At 39.9% G+C, this 24,205-nt stretch overlaps 3 protein-coding genes across 7 annotated transcripts in view; all 3 read left to right on the top strand.

The window, feature by feature from the left end:
* The window catches only part of LOC117242000 (tubulin polyglutamylase TTLL4-like), a 237,684-nt gene extending 225,279 nt beyond the window's left edge, over positions 1-12,405 (top strand). For all 5 annotated transcript variants that reach the window (XM_033508346.1, XM_033508355.1, XM_033508364.1 and 2 more), the window contains 2 exons: positions 8,490-8,548; positions 9,770-12,405. In XM_033508346.1, the coding sequence (XP_033364237.1) occupies positions 9,789-11,471 (1,683 nt within the window). In that variant the 5' untranslated portion in view covers positions 8,490-8,548; positions 9,770-9,788 and the 3' untranslated portion in view covers positions 11,472-12,405. The remainder of the gene's footprint in view (positions 1-8,489; positions 8,549-9,769) is intronic.
* Positions 528-2,025, top strand: LOC117242042 (enhancer of split mbeta protein-like). Its single transcript, XM_033508380.1, has one exon. It carries the CDS (start codon positions 835-837, stop codon positions 1,456-1,458), a length of 624 nt encoding a protein of 207 aa, XP_033364271.1. The 5' UTR covers positions 528-834; the 3' UTR covers positions 1,459-2,025.
* Positions 12,406-12,579: 174 nt separating the features above from the next.
* Positions 12,580-15,519, top strand: LOC117241993 (tubulin polyglutamylase TTLL4-like). Its single transcript, XM_033508319.1, has one exon. It carries the CDS (start codon positions 12,949-12,951, stop codon positions 14,641-14,643), a length of 1,695 nt encoding a protein of 564 aa, XP_033364210.1. The 5' UTR covers positions 12,580-12,948; the 3' UTR covers positions 14,644-15,519.
* The last annotated feature ends 8,686 nt before the right edge of the window (positions 15,520-24,205 follow it).

Genomic DNA, 24,205 nt, shown 5'->3' with positions numbered 1-24,205 from the left:
TCGACGCAGGGGCCAGGGGTAAGAGTAGTAGGAGAGAAGCAGAAGCAACGACAGAGCGGCAGCACATCGAAGAGATGCCCATTCTCCTCACCCCGAGCCAGAATACGTGCAGGTGTGCACGAAAAGGTCCTCTCCCGCGCGCTCTCTGGCACCAACGAAGGGGCCCCCCTGCGCCACTCGACCGTGCACACTCAAACACACGCACGGATATACCGCGACACACGTGTACACTCACTGAAATACATAGACGCGCACACAGAGAGCCGGGAGACGCGTGGAGGGAACCTGTGCCGGGCCCAACAGGCCCCCGATCTGTGGGAACTGTTCGGCCCGCGAGCTTCCCACGATACGCTCCGGCTGCTGGCTGGCTGTGTACGGGCTGCAGGGTTCACTCGTGCGTCTCCCCCCCTTTCCGTTCCCTCTGTCCCCGTGGCCGACACCCTTCTCCCCGTGGCCGACACCCTTCTCCCCGTCAAGAGCCCATAGATTGCACGGAAGGGGCACCACGATGGGACAGTTGGTGGGAGGGATCGGTGAAGGGTATAAGTAACCGGTCGGTCCCCACCAGGGACTCAGAACCGTTGTGAACACGGCAGTGTACGCTATTCTCGGCACTCCGAGAGAACGCATACACACACGCACGCACATACCAGTCATACATAGTATCTTGTAACGCATATTTCGTGTGCGTCATCGAGTTACTCTTATCGAACTGTATATTTCTGTCAGCCTATCAATTGGAACGTTTCGCGTTCCTGTCGAATTGTTTCTGAAGGGTGGGCTGGTTTGTGACAAGTGGCAAGTGAGGAAGAGACTCTTATCGTTCTGAGAACCATGACACCGCATACCAGCTACACACCGGTCGGCGGTATGGAGTACGAAGAGCCAGTGTCGAGGACTTATCAGTACAGAAAGGTGATGAAACCGATGCTGGAGAGGAAGAGGCGGGCCAGGATCAATCGTTGTCTCGATGAGCTAAAGGACCTCATGGTGACCGCTCTGCAAGCCGAGGGCGAGAACGTGGCGAAGCTGGAGAAGGCTGACATACTTGAACTCACTGTTCGTCACCTTCACACGCTCAGGGCTGCCAGAAGGCTGACTCTGACACCGGAGAATAGCTACGCGGACAGATTCAGAGAAGGATTCACCCAGTGCGCGCAGGAAGTGTCGTCGTTCCTGTCGACTCCTGTGGCAGCAGCCGTTCATCCAGCCGCCGGTGCACAGTTAATGAGACACCTTGGCGGATGTCTGCGGCGACTCGAAGGACCAGCGTCGACGAACACCGCCACCACCACGGTGACCGCTGTCAGTAAAACGACACCCGCTGTCAGTCCAGCTGCCAGCGTGATGATCAACGTGCCACAAAACGTTTACACGCCGCCACAAAGTCCTGTCAGCGTGGTGAGTTCCTCGGGCGAATCCACGGAATCTTCTAACGCTGTTTGGAGGCCGTGGTGATGGAAAAATCCGAGAGCACGAAGTTTGGTCGATAAAGACGACGCAGATGATCGAAGATTCTGAATTAACAATTCGATTTGATTTGTTCCTTCCTGGTGAAGAAACTCTGCCGATCGTGGGGCAGAGGCGGCACAGCGAATGGGAGGAAAAACGACGAATCATTTGTCTTCCATATATCGAAAATTGTTACGCCTCGTTTATGTTGATCGAGGGCGTTTCCAATTAATATTCGTAATATTAATGTTGCTTTGTTAAATAATCGAATATCATATCCGGCACCGTTTTCGAGAAGCTCTTTTTCTCTCTATTTCTTCTTTTTCTCTCATCTCACTGTATTGTAAATAGGTGACGAAGCTTTAAGTGACACGTCTGTGATAGGGTTCGATTTTGTACCTGACATATAAACTATATTCTCGTAAAGTAGAAGGATTATTATTATTATAGATTTTAATTTGTTATGTTTAAGAGACAAGATTTTCTTTAGACGTAACGATGTCCACACGGTGTTTTTGTTAAAACCGATCGCACGTCGTGCAGGAATAAATAAACACATTGTTTCAATCTTAATCGTTCTTCTTTGTTCTTTCGTTTCATCGATCCTATATCCTTGGTCCTTTAAACTCCTCAGTCTCATTATCATTTCGTTATGTCAATGTTCACTGCCTGTTTCATTTATATTTATTAATTTCTGCCTAAAAGAAGAGACAGAATGGTATGAAAACATACTGTTGATAAATAGAAAATATTTTGTATGATAATCAGTGGTAAAATATAATATAAATGAAAATAAAATAATAATCAGTGGTACGTTATTTTGTTAAAGCCGCAGTTCCTCTGTTATTTAACAATAACAGCTAGCAATTGTTACGCAGTTCTAATTCTTTAGAATTCATCGATCTATTCAAAGAGAGAATGCGATTTTGCTTCATTTCATCTGAGTAACTTTGAATGTAAAAATTATTTGGAAAAAAATTGTAGGCAAGGAAACTATAAAATTTCCATTGCAAGAATTTTGAAATTCTAAAACTGATGATCGAAAGAATTAATCGTTAGAAAAATGCGCTGAATCGCAGGAGAAGTAACCTCGATAATCGAATATATGTTATTTTGAGGAAATTGTACGCAGTTACATTTTTATCCGGCAAAATGACATTTCATGTACATACTTTCGCGAGAAACTGACTTCGTTCTTAAGAAACCTGGCAAACAGAAATATATAAAAACTATGGACGTTGTGTGCAAAGAAAGAAGATTCAAGGACTAACCGAAATTTAATGGAATAATTTATCGCTTGAAATTTAAATCGTCTCCATCGATTGCCGTGAGTTTCATCGGAAAGCCGGTCGATAGCTTCGTTTTAATTTATAATTTCGATGGAAAAATACAAGAGCATGGTGTCGCCCACCAAAAAAGGAGTGTGCTTCAAAAAGAGAGCACAGGTTTGGGGAACAGAAATTATGTCACTTCCATGGGAAGCATCGACATTGGTAAAATGCCGAACAACACCTGTCGTTCGACGATTTCGATTCCAGACACAGGAATCTGATTAAGATTGAAAAAAGAAGCTGATTTTTCAAGAAACGATAATACCTGATCATATCTGAATAAAAATTCCAATTTTCCAATCCTTTTAACATTTGCCTGAATTTATGTATCCGGGACAACGGGATTATTTTAAGAAATATGAAATATCAAAACAATTCGAAGAAAAATTAATTGCTTGTTCGAAGAAACGAACATAATTGTACCAAAACAACTGATCTATGATAAGATGATGAAAACAACTGATCTATGATAAGATGATGAAAACAACTGATCAAATAAGATGGCATACGCTATCAGTCAAAAAATATTGAATCTTCCCCATTTCTAGCCATTTTGAATCTCTTGCTCCTGTTGTAAATTTCGATGGATCGTTGATAAGAGAGTCTTCCAAAATGACAAAATTCCAACCTGATTATTTCTTAAATCCTATAATCCATTAAACACACATTGATCTCGAACTTTTCGCTAATGACGTATATCGTTTAGATAATCACTTTTTCACGAATGTACTTTCTACGAACAATACAAAACCACTGTGTTTCACTTGTCGAAAATAAATACCGTGTCGTAATAACTCTACAACTTACACGTACGACGTACGAATAATAAAACTGAGGCGTCCTCGCATGCAATTAAAATTGTATCTCGTTAAAGACAAGGAAGTGTTCAGATAGTGTTTGACCGGTACCATATATTATGTATAACGTATCTTTCTTACCCGTGTTCTCCATCCATGTTGAATCAATTCGGGCGATTATTAAATGCAAGAAAGAAAGAAAAAGAAAACAGAGAAGAAAAGAAAAAAAAGCAGCGCGATTCCGGTGATAACCTAATTTCGACGGATCACTGATTCGCTACTTTCACGACACGCGGACCCATCAATCGTCTCTTCTCTCGAGCATTTCGCGCGGATCGTTTCGCAACTTACTATACAGGGTGTCCTATAATTTGCGATCCTGTAATTTACGAGATCATCGAAAGGACGGCGATTCCTTCGCCAAAAAAGGAGCTCGTCGACGAGAAAGAAATTTTCGAATGCAGAAAGAACGAGACAGTGAGACTTGTTCGCGTTTTCCAGCATCGTTACAAATCGTTATTAATGCTGCTGCTGCTGATCCGTGTAGATGAGTGTAGATGAGTGAGAAAGATTACGCGCGAGAAGGTTAATCTTGGACGTTATTCGTGTTATTAATGATAGCCATTTGAGACATATTCGGGGCTCCCTTGTATCTTTGATGAACCAGATAAATCCTCGCATCTTTGCAGCAGGGTTTGTTCACAGCTTTTGCAACGGTCTTTGGAAATTATTTGACGGGCAACTTTTTTGAAAACAATCGGACTGCAGATTAAATTATTATTATTTTTTTTAATTTAGTTTTCCTATGAATTTGTTCCTTGTTTGTTATCTCTATGGAAAATTTAATTCGATATAGTATCGTTACTATCGACGATTGGATATTGTATTGATTAAAATATTTGTCGTTTAGGTTGCGATCGTGTTAAACAAGTTAAGAATCTTATTAAAAGGACTGTGAAATATCGCGCTCCTGATGGTTTCAGGCAGAATCAGATAAGAAAACTTTCTTAACGTAAACCAAAATTTTACTTACATAATTATTTACGAAAGTATGAACCTATCTATCCGACATACTATACAGGACGGTACAAAATTCAATCTGTAAATAAATAAGCCACGAGATTAAACATTTACAACCGAGAATTTTCTATTTCATCTATGATTTATGATTACATTCGCATAAACCGTAAACTAATCCCTTTAGCGATTCAATGGAGGAAATCGCTAAGAGATCAGACACGTCTCCTGACACATTCAAAAAACTCATGCGTTTGCGAGTCAAAATTAAAGAACACATACACAGCTGGCCTTTAATAATCAGTTACGTTTTTGTATACCAAACATACGTTTTACGTGCAATTCAAATCACTTTTCCCGCCAATTCGACACCCAGCGCGCCTCATTCCAATCACACGCGTCGAGTTCCGGATTCACTTTCAACGCGCGATCCGTAACCACGCGATAAATTACAGATGTCCCAAATGGATCGAGATCGCCAGGTTCGATTCATGGCGAACGATTAAAAACTGTAATAACGCGAAGACGCGCAGATGTTTTTTCACCGATGAAGGGGAAAAAAAAGATCGAAGCGTATAATTGCGATCGCGCCAAATTTCATCGCAGCTTTATCCGTTAATAGCCATCGGCCGAGTCTTCACGCTGCCTCTACGTTCTCGGAATTTTCGTTTCTGTTTTCTCTTATCGCGCTTTTCCACGCGAATTCCAACGTTTCTCATTTGATCGATGCATGCTATTACGCGAGTTGTTCGGGGGTTTGAGTCGCCATCTGTTTTATGGCTCGGACAGGCCTATTCCCTTTTTTGGAAAATTCCCAATTACCTGTCCTCCCCGAGCTGTAAACCTAATAATGACTCAAAGATCAAGGAAAAATCCTGGCCGGGAAGGCACGATGGATGGACGTGACCTAACGGCTGGTAAGAAAAATCGGCAACGTGCTAGGACAGTTCATCAACAGATCGTCGTAGCGTGCGGGTGAAATACGTTAAACCTCCCCCACCTTGAGCGTCAAGTCACTCGAGGAACCGACCGATGGGTTTGACCTGGCCGGTTGCTCTTTAGTTGATAATTTGCAACAGAAATAATGGCGTTTACTTTCTTACGATATTACCTTTGCTTCGAGTCCAGCGAGAAAAGACATTAAGACGGAGATAATTTTTCGAATAAGCTTATGCTGGAGTCGTTTAAGTCAGCGAAGAAATATTGTACGAAAACTAATAAAATAATTTTTTTTATTTATTTATTTACATTTTACAATTTGTCCAGTAGGACATTTGGTAAAATATTATAGCTTAGTGGTATAATAATATAACATATGGATGGCTACCCCCAGTGGGATTCCATCTTTGAATTTGATTGATTTATTTCTTTAGTGTGGCGAGTGTTTGTTTGTTAGGTTATGTGCTTTGCGAGATCTGTTGGCTGTTTCCTTTTTAATCTTCTTAATTAAATAAATCACTAGATATGTAGCTTCGAGAAATAAAGCACGCTGTCGAATTACACTAATTACGGCAGAGATTGCTAATGTTAATCTGGTTACTTTTTGTCGAATAGTTATAGAAGTAGAAAAGTGTAATCGCGAAGCTTTCAATGCGTTTCGTCGGGTAAATCCTTGCGTAGCCTGGGATCAATCCCTCGGTCGAGGCGGTCATTCGCTACGTCAACACAATTAGTTGGGCCGCAATAATCCTAAGGAACTGCCATAAAAGGAGACCTTTTGATTTACCGTTAAGGCCGTTAAGTGGTACAAAACATCCTCGAGTCAAGAGGTTCCTTATGCTTATTGCTCTACCTGGTGAAATTTGGGGAAACGTGAATGTTCCCATGTTTCTCTAGATTTCACCCGCAAGCGACCACTGGTTGGGCAATCTCCGCCGAGCAAGAGTTTTCATTTGCAACAGCATTGTCACCGGACTTCACTCGATTTACGACTACAGATCAGTCGATATCTCTGCACTGATTCTGCAACTTTAAAACATCTCTTACAGGCTTTTCACCCGTCAATTATTCATCCACTTCGTTCAAATCTACGCACCAGCGTAAGTAGCTTCTATATAAAGTCGTTGGAAATTTATGTCGGAAATAAAAGAACATGGGGGCCTTTCTTTTGGAATTTTTGGGAAAATCCTCGATACTTTAGCCTAGACCTCTTATTATAGCTGTGCTTAAATAATACAATTTAGAAGTAGTTGTTTATGATTTAATTCGATTATGTTCGCCTGAGATTTATGACAGTAGGCTTAGGCTCGAAGTATCAGGGTCACGGGATGGACGTTTTTACCTAACAGAGGTATGGCTCTCCTTAAAACTTTTATAACTCTCCTTAAAACTATTGTTGACCCGAGGGGTACAGACAGCTACAGAGAAGAGTATATATGTGCAGTTCCACTCGAACTGAGACTCATAAATTGAGTTCTAGTTGTACCGTGCACAAATAAGTTCACTTCGACTTAGACTTTGGAAGAAAGCGCATTTGCTATCCCGTTGACCGTGTCAATAAAAATATTTTTCTTTTTTTTTTTTTAATTTTTCCATCGAAACAACGATCTACAGTGAGATCCGTTATAACGAGACGCGATAAAGTGCAGGCATACCGAGCAAAAATTCAAAGTCGATTTTTTCGAAAACAAAGCCTCGAACGAAAAATTTTTATTCTATATTTCCGACTTCTTTTTTCGCGTAGAATCACCCCCTTTCCGCTTGTACCGCCAGTTACCTAATCGAAATAGGGGATCGATCTGTTCGTGGCGTTGATTGTCTAATCGTAACGAGAATTTACAACTTCCTCTCGATCGCGTCTCCCCGCTACTGGTCGAATAAACATAACGCGTATTATTTATTTCACTCTTCATCGCGCCTTTTAATAACAAACAGCAAAAAAAAAAAAAGATATAGACCGCTTAAAAATTCCCTCGTAACCGAATTTGGCAAATTACAGAGCAAACTACTTAGGTCGACTCGAATATTCCACTGGCTCAAATAACCCCATTTTGCTCTAATGTACCTCGTTTTCCATTCTCGTTTCCCTGCCCTGATTTTTCTTTCTTCTTTTTCCATCTTGCTCTTATTATGGGCTCCGTTTCCGATCGATCGATAACGAGGGCCGAACGCTGAGTGCAGAGGGAGCATGTCCCGATCCTATCGTGGCTGCATTAAGCCTCAAGAGTTGTTTTAATTGACCGGTTCGCGCGTCGTTCGTCTTCGATGCGGAACTTGAAATCGATCGATTTCACTCGCAGATAATTCGATTATAAACCAGTTGGTGGTTGGCGATTTTTCTGCAATTTTTCTCAATATGGTGTAACGCTCACCGAAAGAGAAAATGTAGCGATTGATTGAGTTGTTGCAATGTCTTATCCTCGCATCTTGCCAACGCCTTCATGTCTGATAATACATTGTATATTACAAATTATGACGGAATATTTGTACACCTATATTATCAATGCAATTATCCTTGTCTCTTCGAAAACTTATACAGAGTAACGTACGTTTAATTGCAAATCAACAATTGTTTCAACATTTTTTTGCCACGTCATCTAGTGAATTAATCCTTTCAACTTCTCAGAAAAATTCAGCTCCATTTCGAAGAGCGTGTCGATGCTCTTGTCCATATGCAGTACATAGCTTCGTAATGGTCACACACATATACGGCATCGAGAGTTACTTTATCATGTCGTGTGCACTACTCTTTGGTCGATAATGTTAACGTGCCCGTAGCAACGACACGCAAGAACAAGTTACCTGCATCAACAAGCCTCGAAAATAACCACGAAAGTAATCAAATACCGTCATATATCAATTCGCCCTTATTATCCCTTATTATCGACGTTCGATAACACCGAATGTACTTTGTCGCTCGAACGATAACTAGAAACGTTGGTGTTTGTTTCAGGTAGCCGCTCAAGTCCGTCCGCAGAATGCTGACAGCTGCCGTTTACATAATTTAAATAGGTAAGTGGGCATGTTGTGGGAAAATTGGTTAAACGGACTGATAACGCGTACGTGAAAGTCTCAACGATATTTAAAAAGTTATAAGCGATTGCAACGTGAGATTCACGCGAATGATAAACTTTCTCGTCTGGATATGGCTCATTAAGCGATAGCGTATAAACGCGGCCAACGCATCGATAACAGTTTTTACGAGCTGCCATCCTTTATGGAGAATCATAACGATGTCCCTTCAATGTGCACGAAAGCCGATCATTTATTAAACCGCTGGTTTGCATTCGACTTTGTATCGTATGTTCTATCGTGTGAAAATCGAGCACGATTTTTCGAGTACCGACGAGCGAACACGAGCCGTGTCGTTCCGCGAAAGTTATTACGCCGCCGTGTCGTTTGCCACGGTATTATGATGAATTCCGTCCTCATTATCTGTCTCATTAAGCCTGTACCGTGCCTGCCGTTTGCTTGCCTTAAATAAAGTTCTTTCACCTTTATTTTTTCTTTTCTTAATTTTTTATTATTCGCGAGAAAGTCTGCGCCGGTCGAAAATCGAGAAAGAAGCTTTTTAAACGTAATATCGCGTGCGTACGAAACATTTCCAAATTTCATTAGTACCGCGAAGCAGGAAGGTCGTGATTAACATTGTCTGAGTCTGAAACCAATCCGAAAATGTATCTAGAAATGACAAGATATTTATCGCAAACATACGTGTATTTAGTAAGAAATTAGTAGTAATCATCCTAAACGTATAATAAGCATTGTTAAGTTTGTTAATATAATGGATAATCGATCGTTTAAATATTTTATGATCTATATGAAGTATATACGTATTTGCAATTTCCATATATTTTGCAATCACGACACGTTGAGTCTCATAGCATTGCCAACATAATTCCAAAATGTTTCTTGTAATACACGTAGATTTGGAAAAGGTATCCACAAAAGTTGAAGCGCATTCGTGAAACTATATTTCATATAGCATATTCGTTCGTGAAACCTGTGATTAAAAACCTAACCGGAAGTTGTCGACCTTCGCGGTGACGTATGGTCGATATATCGCGAGACACCATAAACGGTCGACGTTTAATAGGTTGGATATACCGCAAAAATGACGCGAGACAACAAAAGTGAGGGAATGATCGTTAATCCGATTCATCTTTGCGCGAACTATTCGCGTAATGCCGGTTCTGTACCGATCGAACTAAAGCCAAACATGTTTCACCATAGATGTTACAGATTGTCCAGGATGGACGTAATCGCCTACAATCACCATCACGAGATCGCGAACGTCGAATACAGTATCGATGACGGTGACCCCGAGAGTCAGAACGAGGACGAAGACGAGGAGATTCCTTCGTACATCGACATCGAACAGCTGGTTCTACCTGTAGACCAGTTGTTCATGAACAATGGCGATAAGACTGGCAATACACCACTCAGGAAAAGCTTATTCTCCAATGTGGCGCCGTACATCGTGTTCCAGTCGTTCGACTGCATGGGACCAATAATGCCCTACGAAGTAACCAAATACCTGAAGTGGCATCTCAGCACGATCACACCACTAATCGTACGTCATACCTTGACCAACTCAGGTTTTCATCTGATGAAAATATGCCAGGAGTGGTGTGGAACCTGGGGCAAGCACATGAAGTCGTCGTGCTTCAAGACACTGAAAGAGTCGCAGAAGATCAACCACTTCCCAGGCACCTTCCAGATCGGCCGAAAGGATTGCCTGTGGTTAAATCTGAACAGGATGATGCTGAAACACGAGGCGAAAGAGTTCGATTTCGTTCCAAGAACCTACGTGTTGCCGCGTGATCTCAGCTCTTTTCGCCAAATGTGGAAGAAACTGGGCGGCAAGGAAAGATGGATCGTGAAACCACCGGCGTCCGCCAGAGGCACGGGAATAAAAGTGGTGCACCGCTGGTCGCAGATACCGAGGAAGCGCGCGGTAATCGTTCAACACTACTTGTCCAGACCAAAGCTCATCGACGGGATGAAGTTCGATTTGCGTCTCTACGTTCTGGTCACGAGCTTCAACCCATTGAAGATTTACATCTATCCGGACGGGCTGGTTCGGTTCGCCTCCGTCAAATACAACGACGACATAAACTTCCTCAACGACCGCTTCATGCATCTAACCAATTACAGTATCAACAAAACCAACTCCACGTACACTGACAAGTGGGCACTTAAAGCGCTGTGGTCTTATCTAGAGCAGAAACACGTAAACGTTTCCATGTTATGGGCCAGTATGAAGGACATCGTGGTGAAGACGATGATAGCTGGTGAATCGAATATCACCCCTCTGACGAGGCTTAACACGCCGTCTCGGTACTGTTGCTACGAGCTATTTGGATTTGATATTCTTTTGGACGAGGACTTGAAGCCTTGGTTGCTAGAAGTGAATATCTCGCCCTCGTTGAAGTCTTCCTCGGGGTTAGACAGCGCTATCAAAGGACCATTGATCCAGGCTGTGTTCAACATAGTTGGCTATCAACTACCAAACTCTTTACCAGCTAAAGAGGCCAAGAAACTAGCAGAGAGATATCAGTTAGACGTAGTGTGCCAAGATAACAGGCTATATAAAACCACGTTGAGTTACGACGAACGTGTTAAACAGTCCGTTTATTCGAATCTGAGGAATCGAGAGGAATATTTGGAACCTATAATCAAAGCTTTGACTCCGGATGATGTTAGGCAGTTGATCGTATACGAGGACGAGCTAACGCAGTTGAATACGTTTGAAAAAATTTTTCCAACAGCTACTAGCTACAAGTACCTGCAGTACTTTGACGTTCCAAGGTACTATAACCTGCTGTTCGATGCGTGGGAGACGAAATACGCGGAAAATAGGTCGGAAGGGATAATGCGATTGCAGAAACTCTGCCAGCAGAAATATCATTTGGAGCAGGCAACTGTCTGTTAGGTGACCATGTTTACTCCACGGGCCTAAACTGATGCTGTTCTCATCGCGATCGCGTTGACGAAACCGTCGCGATGAACCAGCAAAGCAAAAAAGGGAGGAAAAGAAAATGGAAAAATGTTGGAGCCCTTTCTCTTTCTTTTTTATATATACATATATATCTATATACATGTATGCTGTATCGCCATCTTGTTGTACACGAATGACCGATCTAGGGACGATATGTTACGAAATGTTCACGTCATGTGCCTATTTCACGGTTGTGCAATTTTTTTTTTTTTTTTAATGTACGACATTGTTTGGCTTAATAAATCATTTTACAACGACGAAAATGTTTCAGTGAATTGTTTTGTTGTTTCTCTCCAGGATCTCCAGCATCAGGTTCCTGGATTTATGTCAACATAATTGGAAAAATACACAGATTTGTAAAATTCTTGTTTAACGTACTTTTGTGATACTTTTTATTTACGAATTCAGATGCAGAAGTGTATTGATAACTCGTTAATACGATGTTTATTGACACGTTCGGTTCTTATTGGATCTCTTCGTGAAATAATAACATTTATAAGTAAACTATAGTAACGGCGGGCAGTTTTCGAAAATTATGTTGATAAAAATATGTCTTAACGTGTTCAGTTTTTATTAAACTTATTTATGAAACAAAAGTGACAGTTAGGTTGGAATATTTAATTTTCAATTCGATAAAAAAGATGGCTATTATCGTTGAGTTATGTTATTTGAAAATTATAGTGACAGATGTCATTGTTCATTTAGGTGAACTTGTTATCAGTGTTACAGTAGAACAAAACGTGTCGATAAACAAAATTGTAATAGTTAAAAGCAAAAAGCTTATTAAAATTTGTTGTCCAAATTCTCTATTTTTGTGAACTGTATGTATGAAGTGCGTAGGTATGAAATAAACGAATTAAATCGTCAATTATTTCCAGCTGTCGTCGTTCTTTCGCATCATTGTAATTTTTTTTTTAATTCCTCGATAGTAAAATAAAAAAGATACAGATTGATATTGAGATAGTATGTCCTAATTCTCTAGATCGCTCCCTTAACTATACTTTCACCGTATATTTCCTTTAAAATATATATATAAATAAACGAAGCCAAAAAATATACTTTGTTACCTACTTATATTTGTAATGAAGCAAATAATTCGAATAAAAATTACAGAAATCGAAAATTAACGCGAATAAATTTCGCCCATCTCACGCCATTCAACGTCATTTCAAACCACCAGCTATCGATCTCACGAACGTTGTTCCAACTTCAAAACACACGATAATCCAAAAAGATAAATCCACAAACTTCACTCGTTTCACCCATCACTAACCTCTAACTTTCTCACTTTCGGTCAAACACTTTAAATTCCCAGTGACACCAATCTGGCTTCCAACTCGACTCGATTCTAACGGGACCACCACAACCAGAAACAGAAAAATCGCGAGGCAATCGAGGCGAGAAAGGAGCAATGACAATTCGATCGCAGCGAGACTCCAGTACGAGTACCTGTTCAGGTAAATTATCATCCATTTACAATCTCGAGGACGACGAAATGTACTCTTACGTGGACATCACCGAACGCCTGATGATGGCCAGACCGTTTCGTCGAACAATCGTCGATCCAGTCGATTCTGGCGACAAAAACTTGTTGCTATCGATGCGCTGGAGCTTGTTCGCCCATGTGCCGCCATTCATTATCTTTCATTCGAACGACACCGGCAAACTCCCTGATCAGATCACCAGACACCTGCTTTGGTGGAAGACAAAGAGAAACACGCCAAAAATCCTGGCGGCCGTGGTTCGTAACTCTGGCTTCAAGACGACCAACAGGTCTACAGACAACTGGTGCGGCACTTGGTGCAGCACTTCCGCTTACACAAAACTAAGACGCACGAAGAACTTCTCCAAAGTGAATCATTTTCCCAGCTGCGACGAGTTAGGCGACAAAATACTACTCTGGAGAAACTTTCGTAGGATGAGGAAGAAGTTTGGCGCCAACAATTTTTATTACATGCCAATGACCTTTGTTCTACCTGGCGAGAGAGCTAATTTGAGGAAGCTGATGGAGAAGAATGGCGGAGTTTGGATCGTGAAGCCTCCGGATTCTTGCGCAGGCAGCGGAATAAAAATAGTTTCCAATTTCTACGAGATTCCTACTTATCGATCTTACGTGGTCCAAAGATACATCTCCTCGCCCAGACTGATCGATGGTATTAAATTTGATATGAGATTGTACGTGTTGCTGACCAGCATCGATCCCCTTAGGATCTACGTTTATAACGAAGGTTTGGTTAGACTAGCTACCATCAAGTATGTTAATCGCGTGGAAACGCTTTCGGATAGGTTCATGCACCTAACGAACACCAGCGTGAACAAGGTTAATCCGAATTTCAAACCTAACGACGATCCAAACAAGTGTAAGGGTAACATGTGGTCGTTGAGCTGTCTATGGAAGTATCTAGCGGCGATGGACGACGTGGACATTCTTCAAATCTGGACCAAGATCAAGGACATCGCTATTAAGACCGTCATCTCCGCGGAACCATCTTTACACAGAGCCTGGAAGAGAACTTCGATGACGGCTTATAATTTCTATCAGCTTTTCGGTTTCGACGTTTTATTGGATAGACAGTATCGACCTTGGCTGCTCGAAGTCAACGATTTTCCTTCCATGGAACCTGATACACCGTTGTGTAAGTTGGTCAAAGGACAATTGGTCGAGGATTACTTGAACCTGGTCGGTTTTCACGTGCCTGACCTGTTGAATTGCAAGGAATTGAGGCTTCTTAGGCTGATTTACAGGAAAAACGCTATCTGTTACAATCGACAGTTGTACTCGAACGTGCTGACACGACAGGTTAGAAAGAAGCAGTATAATTTTATAAACAAGGCTACTAGGAAATATTATTTGAAATCGATCTTGAAACATCTTACGCCGGATGACGTCAGAGTTTTGATAAGACACGAGGATGAGATCGTGCAGACTGGTGGTTTCGAGAGAATCTTTCCTACGTGCGAGACGTACAAATACTTTCCTTTCTTCGAAGCAGTTAGATATTATAATTTGTTACTGGATGCCTGGGAGAACGAGTATACGCATAATCGATTCAGAGGCATCGAGAGACTGAGGAAACTTTGTAGGAAAAAATATCATTTGTCGTGAAGGTACTGCCTTGTGATTATTTGGTAAGCGAAATGGCAGCGTTATTTTGAAATTTTGTTCGAGAAAAAGCATTCAAAGGAATGTTACACTTGGTGGTTTTCCGAGTAACTTGGAGCCAGTTCATTTTCCTCGTGGATTAAAATTAACAAGTATTTCCAGAATCAGATTTAAGCAATTTATTACCAAGCGCAATTTGTGCAACTGAAATAAATTAGTCGATGATCGAACAACACATTGGCAATGAATGAATAATTTGAATGTCGTTGATATTGTAACAACAAGGGAAACGACATTGTAGTATTTTGCAGCCATAAACATAATGGCATGCTTTATGGGCTTATTATGAATTTTACATTATTTTGTAAATAATTTACGAAGTGGAACATTGGTATGCAACAATTTTTTCGACATTTTAACAAATTTACACAAGTTGTAACTTATCGTGTCTAGAAACAAAAGATATATACAAATAATTAAAAAGCTGTCAAGAAATTAGTTTATTTGCCTTTTAGTTTGATCGACAGAAAATCATTTACAAATTGCAATTTTTTTTTAGTCGAAACTATTTTAACAATAAAATTTGATAACAAGAAACGTATCGCTACACAAATGTTAATATTGCAGAATATAATATAGTTGTAAAGTGTGCAGTATTTTCTTGATTCGGTGTAATCGACTGAAGAATTGTAAAATATTAAAGTTTATTATACACATAAATGATTAGTTGTTTCAATGAAACGACACGCTAAATATATATAATTTTATGTAAATATACAATCAACAAGTGATTCACTTTCTAGCGATACTGTATAATATTATTAATTTAGTGTGTATCTTGAAACTATGACAAAGAATAATAATTGTACATTGTAAGATGAATTAATTTTCTTTTCTGAGCCAACGGTATTTAATATTTCCTTAAATTACACCAGCAACAAAGATCAAAAAATACATCGCGTAACAGTAAAAGGTAAAAATATATATAGAGAGTAAAAAAAAAGGAAGATTCATGAAAAATTAAAGATGTAGTAGAGCGTGAAGAAACTTTCATCGATAAAAAAAAACGATCTTAAAAAGCTATAAAAATAATCCGCTGTAAACTAATTGCTCGTTCTGGAGAAATTAAGGTATCAACGTCGGCGGAAGATTGGCAGCAAAGATATGGGGTAGGTGGCTATAGTCGTTGGCGGATAATTGGAACGGAGCAGACCTTCGAAGAGTTAAATAGTTTCACGGCTGTAACAGCGTCGGGTTTAATAAATCCGTACTAACAATTTAATGTCTCTATTGTGACCGCGACGGCCGACGATACCGGCAACTGAACTTGATTAGGTTAATACGAAAGGGGACCAGATTTCTTCGCTTCCGCCCTTTAAATTCAATTACCAGCCTGTGCTTCGTCAGTTAAAACATCGTATATCAGTTTTGTCCGGAGGAAGTACGATCCACGATCGGCCGACGAAGTCAATTATCTCTCAAAGTCATTGTATCCAGTCCTTGGTACAGCTTTCATTTATTTATACTTCGATATTGATTACAGAGATCATTCGTCGATCACGTTCACGTTGCTCTCTTGTAGATGAAATCGACATATTCACTTTTTCCTCTCAGAAGATCTTCACATCTTCGCATTTACAGCTCTCTGTAATATTCTTGATAATATTCCTTTACAAGCAGGACAAACGAGTCCAATCAGCAGAAATCCAGTTTATCAGACATCGATTAAAATTTCGTTCCAATTCATGGACTTCTCTATCTACAGCGACTACGAAAACTCAAACGAAACCTTTCTATGTCGAGTTCTATACACTTCGTATTCAGAGTATCAAATTTTTGCAGCCACGCGAAGATACCGCTAAATTATACGAAATTTAATACACTCGAATCTAATTTAATTAATTGGTATGTAAATGCCTATAATAGACACGATGATACGCCAATATATTTTATAGCTATTCTAGTAGAAAGAATTGAAAAAATAGGTCAATAGCTGAATCGACTTGTGAAACATTCGCATCCATCGCTACTTATTTGTTACATTACAGGCTTCACAGCCTGTGCACAGGACAATGTACATACATATGTACATGGTGTATTTTGATATGGGAGAACGAATTTCGTTTACGAAGGAAAAGAAAAGAGAACGGGCGTAGAGCGTGGCCTGTCAAATACGGCCAGCCAGTACACAGTCGTTTGAAGACAATGGGCTTCGCACAGTGCCACGACAGTCAATGAATTGATATCGTTATTGTAACAACATAATAGACATATTTTCTTATTGAGATTGCACTGTATGTGTAACGTGCGCGCCGCGTCGGTTCGCCTTTATGAATGCATTCATTCATGCGAGTTGTACGTGTGTATTACGCAACTACTACAAACATCGCATGTAAGGCTAAGGACCCCATCTTCGCTTCGATTCGAGATCGCTGAAAATTTGAACTATCTTTTTATAATTACGCGATAATTTCATGACCGAGAATGGAGAACCGAATATTTTATTTCTTTTTTTTTTTCTATACGAATGTCGAAATTTTAATCAGTGAAAGGAAGAAATTCAACTTTCATTGCTAATTCATTTTTTTTTTCGTACGTGGAATAAACTTAAGAAAAATATATAATTCTGTTGAGAATTTTGGATCTTAATAGCCGAAATAATGGCATAGGAACACTAAATTTATACTTAGAATTTATATTAGAATTGTTATATATTTATTTGATAAACGATTTCAAAGATATTCATCGATACACACTTGCACGCGTCTCAGATGCCGCGCGCACACACACTTCCACACACTAATATTCACATACAAGTGTCACTACTACGCAGCTAACCTAGTCTAGCATATAAAATTATACATATCTCGAGAAATTATATTCTACTGTTTTATTTTTATTCCGTTTAAATTCTATCTTTGTCTTTTGCTGTATTCGTCGCACATGTTAATCAAAACAGTCCCGACGCAGCAGAGAGTTTTCATTATCGTGATTAAAATCGAACGAACGTCACTTTATCATTATGTTTAATCGCTGAAAGACGTTCTGTGGATCCATTAACGATCACGCTTTGTCACTTGTTCAAATTGACCCCACGAAAGGGTCTAATGAGAGATAATTTCCTGGAAAAAGCACTGTCCAGAGTAATTCGTTGTGGAAATTACACGTGACTGGACGATAATAGCAAAGCAGAGTACATATTTAGATAATTCAACAGAATGAAACGGCCACTCGTTAGCTTTATACAAGCCCTTGTTAGAATATTTACTGCTTACTCATGCTCCAAACTTAATCACACGTGTACCAGCCAGTAGATCTTCGAAATTGATTTTCCACGAAAACCAAGCCATAAACTTCAACCCGAGATGCAGACTCTTCGAAGGCTAAATGAAACAATTTTATCCTATACCCGTGACCCATTTTTGCACGATGAAAATCACCTTCCTCTCGCTTATGCGTACGATGCTTTCATGACCGTAGGTATCTTTATCAACGATAATTGCAATGTACTCGATTTTTCACGAATTGATGAAATACTGACAACGTTGCTCGTCTAGTGACATTAATACGAAAGAATGATCGCAATTAACGATAACTATCGTCGATACTCTATGTAGGTTACGTACTGTATTATAAATGGTGACGTATAAATGATACACGAAGAAGAAATATTACCTGTAAAGTTGAATTGTCGTTTTACAGGTAATATTTCTTCTTCGTGTATCATTTACGGGCCACCATTTATAATAGTAATACACACTGCAACCTCGTCGTATACATAAGGCCCTGTAATTGTACGCAAATCAGCTTTCACGTGTCACTTGCCACAACTATTTAAGCCCAATACCGTAAATAATACCTCGAGGCTGATTCCGCAAGGTGTACGACCACTTACGCACGATGTAACAGCGATAATCTACTTTCTTTTCTTTTCTTTTTTTTATTTATTTATTTAGAACCGCGTCCACCTTCGATGGTTATTTTATTCGTATTGGCGACTCTGTAGTCAGTTGCATACAAATGTACTTCATGGACTTATACAACGTTATATCAGACTAGGATCTTGCTGTTTGGTCATAAACACGTACAATATTTGCATTGTATCGGTCTACTTCTTGTCGATCGTAACAGATCTCGATCGTTCGAACTTCGTTATCAACATCGGTTAAATTAACGCGATTTCGATTAATTAACAAGTTTATTTGGTTGAAGCGGTCGGGGAAAGTGTCGTACCGTAGTTTCTACTGCAAACGACACACTTTTTTTTTAACACAGTCGCCTGCACGCGCAGAATATTTATGGTTCCCAAAGAGGGAAGTATAGAATTAATCTTTTTTTCCTCTCTCGATATGCCAAAGTATTTTTAACGAATGGAGATCACAGGCAGTGATTAAGGAAGATGGTATTATACGGTGATATGAAATTTTGGTAGACATGTAACGTGGTTAAAATAAGTTATTAACAGGTGCTGCAAAATGACGTTATAAAAATTTCACGTCATAGTTGGTGATTTAAAGAAAATTTCAAGATAGGAAATCGGAAATTTCTGCAATTAACGCGATGATTTATGCAGTATCGCGTCTTATATCATTTATATATCATTATTAATTAAAAACGTATAAGTAACGAGTTTCTTTTGTGTCTAAGAATTTAGATTTTGTCATTGGTTATGATGTTGATGTGTGTTTAATATATCCTGTAATATTAAGATGTTGCCCGATTTTATGACTTTCTTTCATGCTGAAAAATTCAGATTTCGTTGTGTCAGAGATCGGTGTGCATTAAGTTTACAGCATCTGTGATACAATGTGATCTAACGTTTTCAAATTTTAGTTTAAAACCTCCAATTCGCACAGTGAATGATCCTTATATATCTTCGTAATAAAATTCGTAGTAATTCCATCTCTTTGTTAGAAGCTCGTTGATTATTACAGAGTGGCCAATTCTGTCTGATCGTAATCGTCTTTTCCTCCTTGCTCGTATTATAATTACTGGTTAAAATAGTAAAATTAACTGGTTGATAGAATTTTTGTGTCATACCATATTTTGAACTTTGATTCTCCCAGTCATCGTGTCAAATTTATCGCATCTTTTATATCCGTGTTATTTTTTCTTTCATTTCAAAATATTCATAGCTATCCCATTTATAATACAAGGACTTAAAAAGTGTTCGTCAAAATTTCTTGATATTACTTTAAAAGACTATTCGTTAGTCGGCACAAGGAATACGATAACTACAAGATCGGGTCATGTAATTTCAATGTATTAAGTAGAATTCTTATTAGAAACGTTCGTCGTAAATTTTTTGAACAGCCTTCGCTACAACCGTTGACCAATACGGTAGTTAATCGCTACATGGGAATCATTTAGCTATGGCTTACGTGTATACGTGTTGGAGTCAGCTGTAGATCGACATTTCTCAGTGATTTTTCCAATCATCGCGTAGCGTCGGTGCTACGATATTTCAGGCAAAGATAGATCGTGTAACAAGTATATTGATTTTCAACGAGGTGTGTAACGAGTATATTGATTTCCAACGACTGCTGTGAAATCGATACACAGTCGAAGGTTTGCCACTTTGAATCTATGTATTCTATTATTCATCCATGTCAGAATTTTTTAGATGTACAGAATCGAGCGTCGAAGCAATTAATCTTTGAAACAGCAGATTTATCTTGATATCTACAAGTGTACACAATCATATAATTTTACGTAGCACACGTATAAACCTAAGACATTAATTTACTCTGCAAGATTTATTCCATGTCCTACAAGTGATGTCAGATAAAGATATATGTTAGAGAATCGCTTGTTTTGCGCGTATAGTTCGCCGTACTGGAGCTTTCATGTATTCCATATACTATTTTAATGTATTTGATAAGACGGTAAATTTATGATAAATTTTAATCCGAGATAATATTTATCGATTAGTTCATATCATTTATCAAGAGTCGTACTAAGAGCGTACTAAATTTATATACACGGTTCACCGATGTATCTGTCGATTTTAATTCAGTTTAATTTAATAGACTACGAAAATTCATACAATTTTATATTATTACGAACGTTACCTAAAGATATCAAATTTACATAAACATTCACTACATGGCATTTTTAAATCGTCTATAAATTCATCAAAACCCGTCGTCCACATTATCATATATTAATCTTAGGATCAGTCAGGTATGAAGCAATTCTCGAAAACCCACGTGATAGGATCTAAAGAAATCCGAAGAGATGACACGATCCAAAGAGAAACGAGGAAAAAAAAGGCGCGGAGTTCGACGGCTTACGACCTCCGACCAAACAAAATATACCGCGTGTCTAAAATCTTCTCTTCTACCTGTACAACAAAACGCTGAAACAATTCGCCAAAAGCCACCAACCAGCGCAACTACGACCTCTAAAGAAATCCGACGAAATAAAACGATGCGAAGAGGAACGATCAAAGAAAAGAAAAAGAAGGAGCGGAATTCGGCGGCTTGCGGGGGCGTACTGGAGGCCGGGTAACGACTTAATAAACCGTTCGGCCGGGCAATGGGTTGGGTGTAGGCGCGCGGCTGGTCTCTGTCCGCGGAGAGGGGGCAGGGGCACGTGTACCGCGTGCGGTTGCGGCTGCAGCCGCAGCCGTAGCCGGGGTCGCGGTCGCGGCGATGCGGTGGCGAGTCGACTACGAAGTGGAGGGGGCTACGGTGCCGACGGTAGTCAGGTGCGTCGCGTGCCCCCTTCTCCCGGCACGTAGTTAGCTCGTGTTTTGTTTTGAGAAGGCTTAACAGCGTCCGTTCCCACGCTTCCGCACGCCGCCGCCACGGCCGACGATTTCGAATTCGTTGCGCGCCATGGATTTCGCGCTCGAACGTGCCGCCATCCCGCACCATCTAAGCGTATTATATATGTAAGTAAGTACCGTGCTGTTTGAGGTGTCGTGGACCCGGTGATCGCGCCGTCATCCTGGCCGTTTTCACGGCCGGCTCGTTCTTGTAGAAATTGCGTGGATAGGTGGTCGGTCGGAGCAGGTTGCGAGTAGCGATGGGATGAAAAGTTCGATACGTAGAATCTCATTCAGTTCGAGGGATCCGATTGCCATTGACGAGAAGGTATACTTTATTTTATAAAGTAACGTAAGTGAAGGTAAACAGACGTATCATCCAAGTTAGTTTCGAATTTCTCGTAATGATGCTTCTGTTTCATAGAATCGTCTCCTATTTCGATATTTGAATGAGTGAAATCTCGCGAACGTAGTGGTTGAACTTTGAAACACGATGCCTTGCAATATGCTTGATCCCATCACTGAACGCGACGTTTAAATGACAATGTGGTTTGAAACGACGCGTTGAAATAGCTGATGAAGACGTCGAAGAGTCATCGTCGTTTCTTGGGTGACTCTGGAGACGTTCGAGGAAGATAGGATTAAATCGCCAAGGTCATTTTCAGGTAATTGGGATGGTGATTGGTGACTCTGAGTTTCCTGGTGATGGCGTGAGATTGAGTTTCAAGGAAGTGATGTATTCGTATGTGAGTATGACTTATTGATTTTCGATATGTATTTTAAATCAGTAATTTGGTTGCAGTTTTGCAACTGTTCTCCTTAAGCAACGCGTCTAAAAAATGATCGTTCGTTGCCTTTTTCTTCTGTCGTATAATAATAGGTTCGATTATTTTCTTGTAAAAATGAGTTGTTATAAACCAAGTTAATATTAAATCTACTGCTTTGAGAAAAGACTGCGTGAGACGACTACAAGGTGAAACCTAAGCACTAACTTTTGCACTCGTGTGTACACGAGATTCGCGCGTGCACGCCGCGCTCGTGCGACACGGCACGCTCTCCCTTATAACAGAGCCTACGTTCTTTTACATACAGAGTGGGCCATTGTTTCAGCATTACAATAATCTATCTTCTGACTTTTTGCCTTCTTATTTCCCCTTCTTGTTTTTTTCCTTTGTTCTCCCGTTTCTTGCTTACTTCCCGCCCCTCACACATCCTTCGCGTTACTTTGCACCCCTACCTTTTTTCATTTCTTTGCGCATATTCTCTTTTGTTCTCTCCTGCTTTTAGCGCAAGATTTCTATGTATTTTACCTTTTATCAGAATTACGTCATTTTTTACATGTTTCATTTATTCCAACATTCTGTTGAATTTTTCTTTCTTCAGATTAAATATTCTTGAAGTATTGTTAGTAGTTTATATTTTTATTTAGAAGTATCATATATGTCCTGTTAAAAGATCATGTAAAGACACTAGAAAAAGTATGAAAAGATTATTGAAACTTTACTATACATCGTTTTCTAACCGATGAGCCAAAATATTAAAACCCAGGTTCCGTAACAAAATTGTACCGCGATATTCCAATCTGTTCAAAACAAATCATATCGTTCTTCCATTCTTAAAATCAATCAAACCGAAAATATTTCGTCTCCATTGCCTTTTCATTTTCTAATTATTTTGAAAATTTGACTAGTTCGAAGAGATCGGATGAACAGGTGAAGTAAAGAATCGCAGACATCTTACAACATCTTTCGTGAACGTTACTCCTGCGTAATATTATACGCTATACGCTATACACAGCCGGGAGCCAAGAGTGTTCCAAAGAAACCGGACGTTGGTTCGAATCGCAATGGACTTCCCACATACTTTCACGCGGCGTACTCGCTCATAAACCGTCTCTCGTTTTCTCGGGCGGGACGGTGAATATTGTCACGCACCATATTCCCATGTATGCGGCACAACCTCTCTGGTGAAGAGCGGCGCGTGCATACGGCACGCGTGCTCCCTGGAAATCGACGGTAAACCGGATGCTCCATCAACTCCTATTAAAGCTCTGCAGTTTTATGCTCGTTCTCGTGTAATCGTGCGCTGGAAATCCTGACAGATGCACGAATCGAATTTCCATTGTACGTTATTTCTTTTTCTCTGATTCGCCTAAGTAGAACGTAAAATGTTTTCATATATTGGGATCGTATACCGAAATACTTTCGTACAGTCGCCGTAGGAAAAATTATTTCACGTCAAGAAGGTTCCTGCGGATTAACGCTGTAAAATAACATACACGGATAAAAAAACAAAAATCCTGATGCGGATAGGACTGTACAATACTACAGCATTTTTTACTATCGTTTTTTTTTTGTCTATACCTTTGTAGCAGAAGGCTACAGTCCGACCTAATTTCTAAACTCTGCTCATAAATCACATCAACAGATAAATTAGCATTTCTATTCAAGATAGAAACATAAATCTACGGAAGATCACAATTCACGGAAATTTAATTGCTGTAATGTATTGACCATCTGAATACTGGTTTCAAGGTAATAATTCACTCTGGACAAATTCATCCTATAGAATCGATTCATTCTCTCCCCTCCGCATCCACCTTAAGCTACATTATACTCGTAACACGATTTTTCATTTAATCCGTGCACCTTCTTAAATCACGTTGCGGTTGATGAGAATTTAGTGTTCGAGGCGTTCTCTTGCAACAGAAGAATTCCTCACCCCCAACAACGTGGCTGATCGACGAAGGTAATCTCTGTGAATCATCGCGTAGAATCTCCACGTTATGCTTGTGTA

This window comes from Bombus vosnesenskii, unplaced genomic scaffold (genome assembly GCF_011952255.1).
Source record: "Bombus vosnesenskii isolate JDL3184/JDL3185 unplaced genomic scaffold, Bvos_JDL3184-5_v1.1 scf7180000013265, whole genome shotgun sequence".
NCBI lineage: Eukaryota > Metazoa > Arthropoda > Insecta > Hymenoptera > Apidae > Bombus > Bombus vosnesenskii.
The sequence above is the reverse complement of the archived record's forward strand: the minus strand, read 5'-3'. Positions and strand labels throughout refer to the sequence as shown.

Excerpts from the sequence above, each read along its gene's own strand:
- LOC117241993 (XM_033508319.1), top strand. The coding sequence starts at position 12,949 with ATGACAATTCGATCGCAGCGAGACTCCAGTACGAGTACCTGTTCAGGT.
- LOC117242042 (XM_033508380.1), top strand. The coding sequence starts at position 835 with ATGACACCGCATACCAGCTACACACCGGTCGGCGGTATGGAGTACGAA.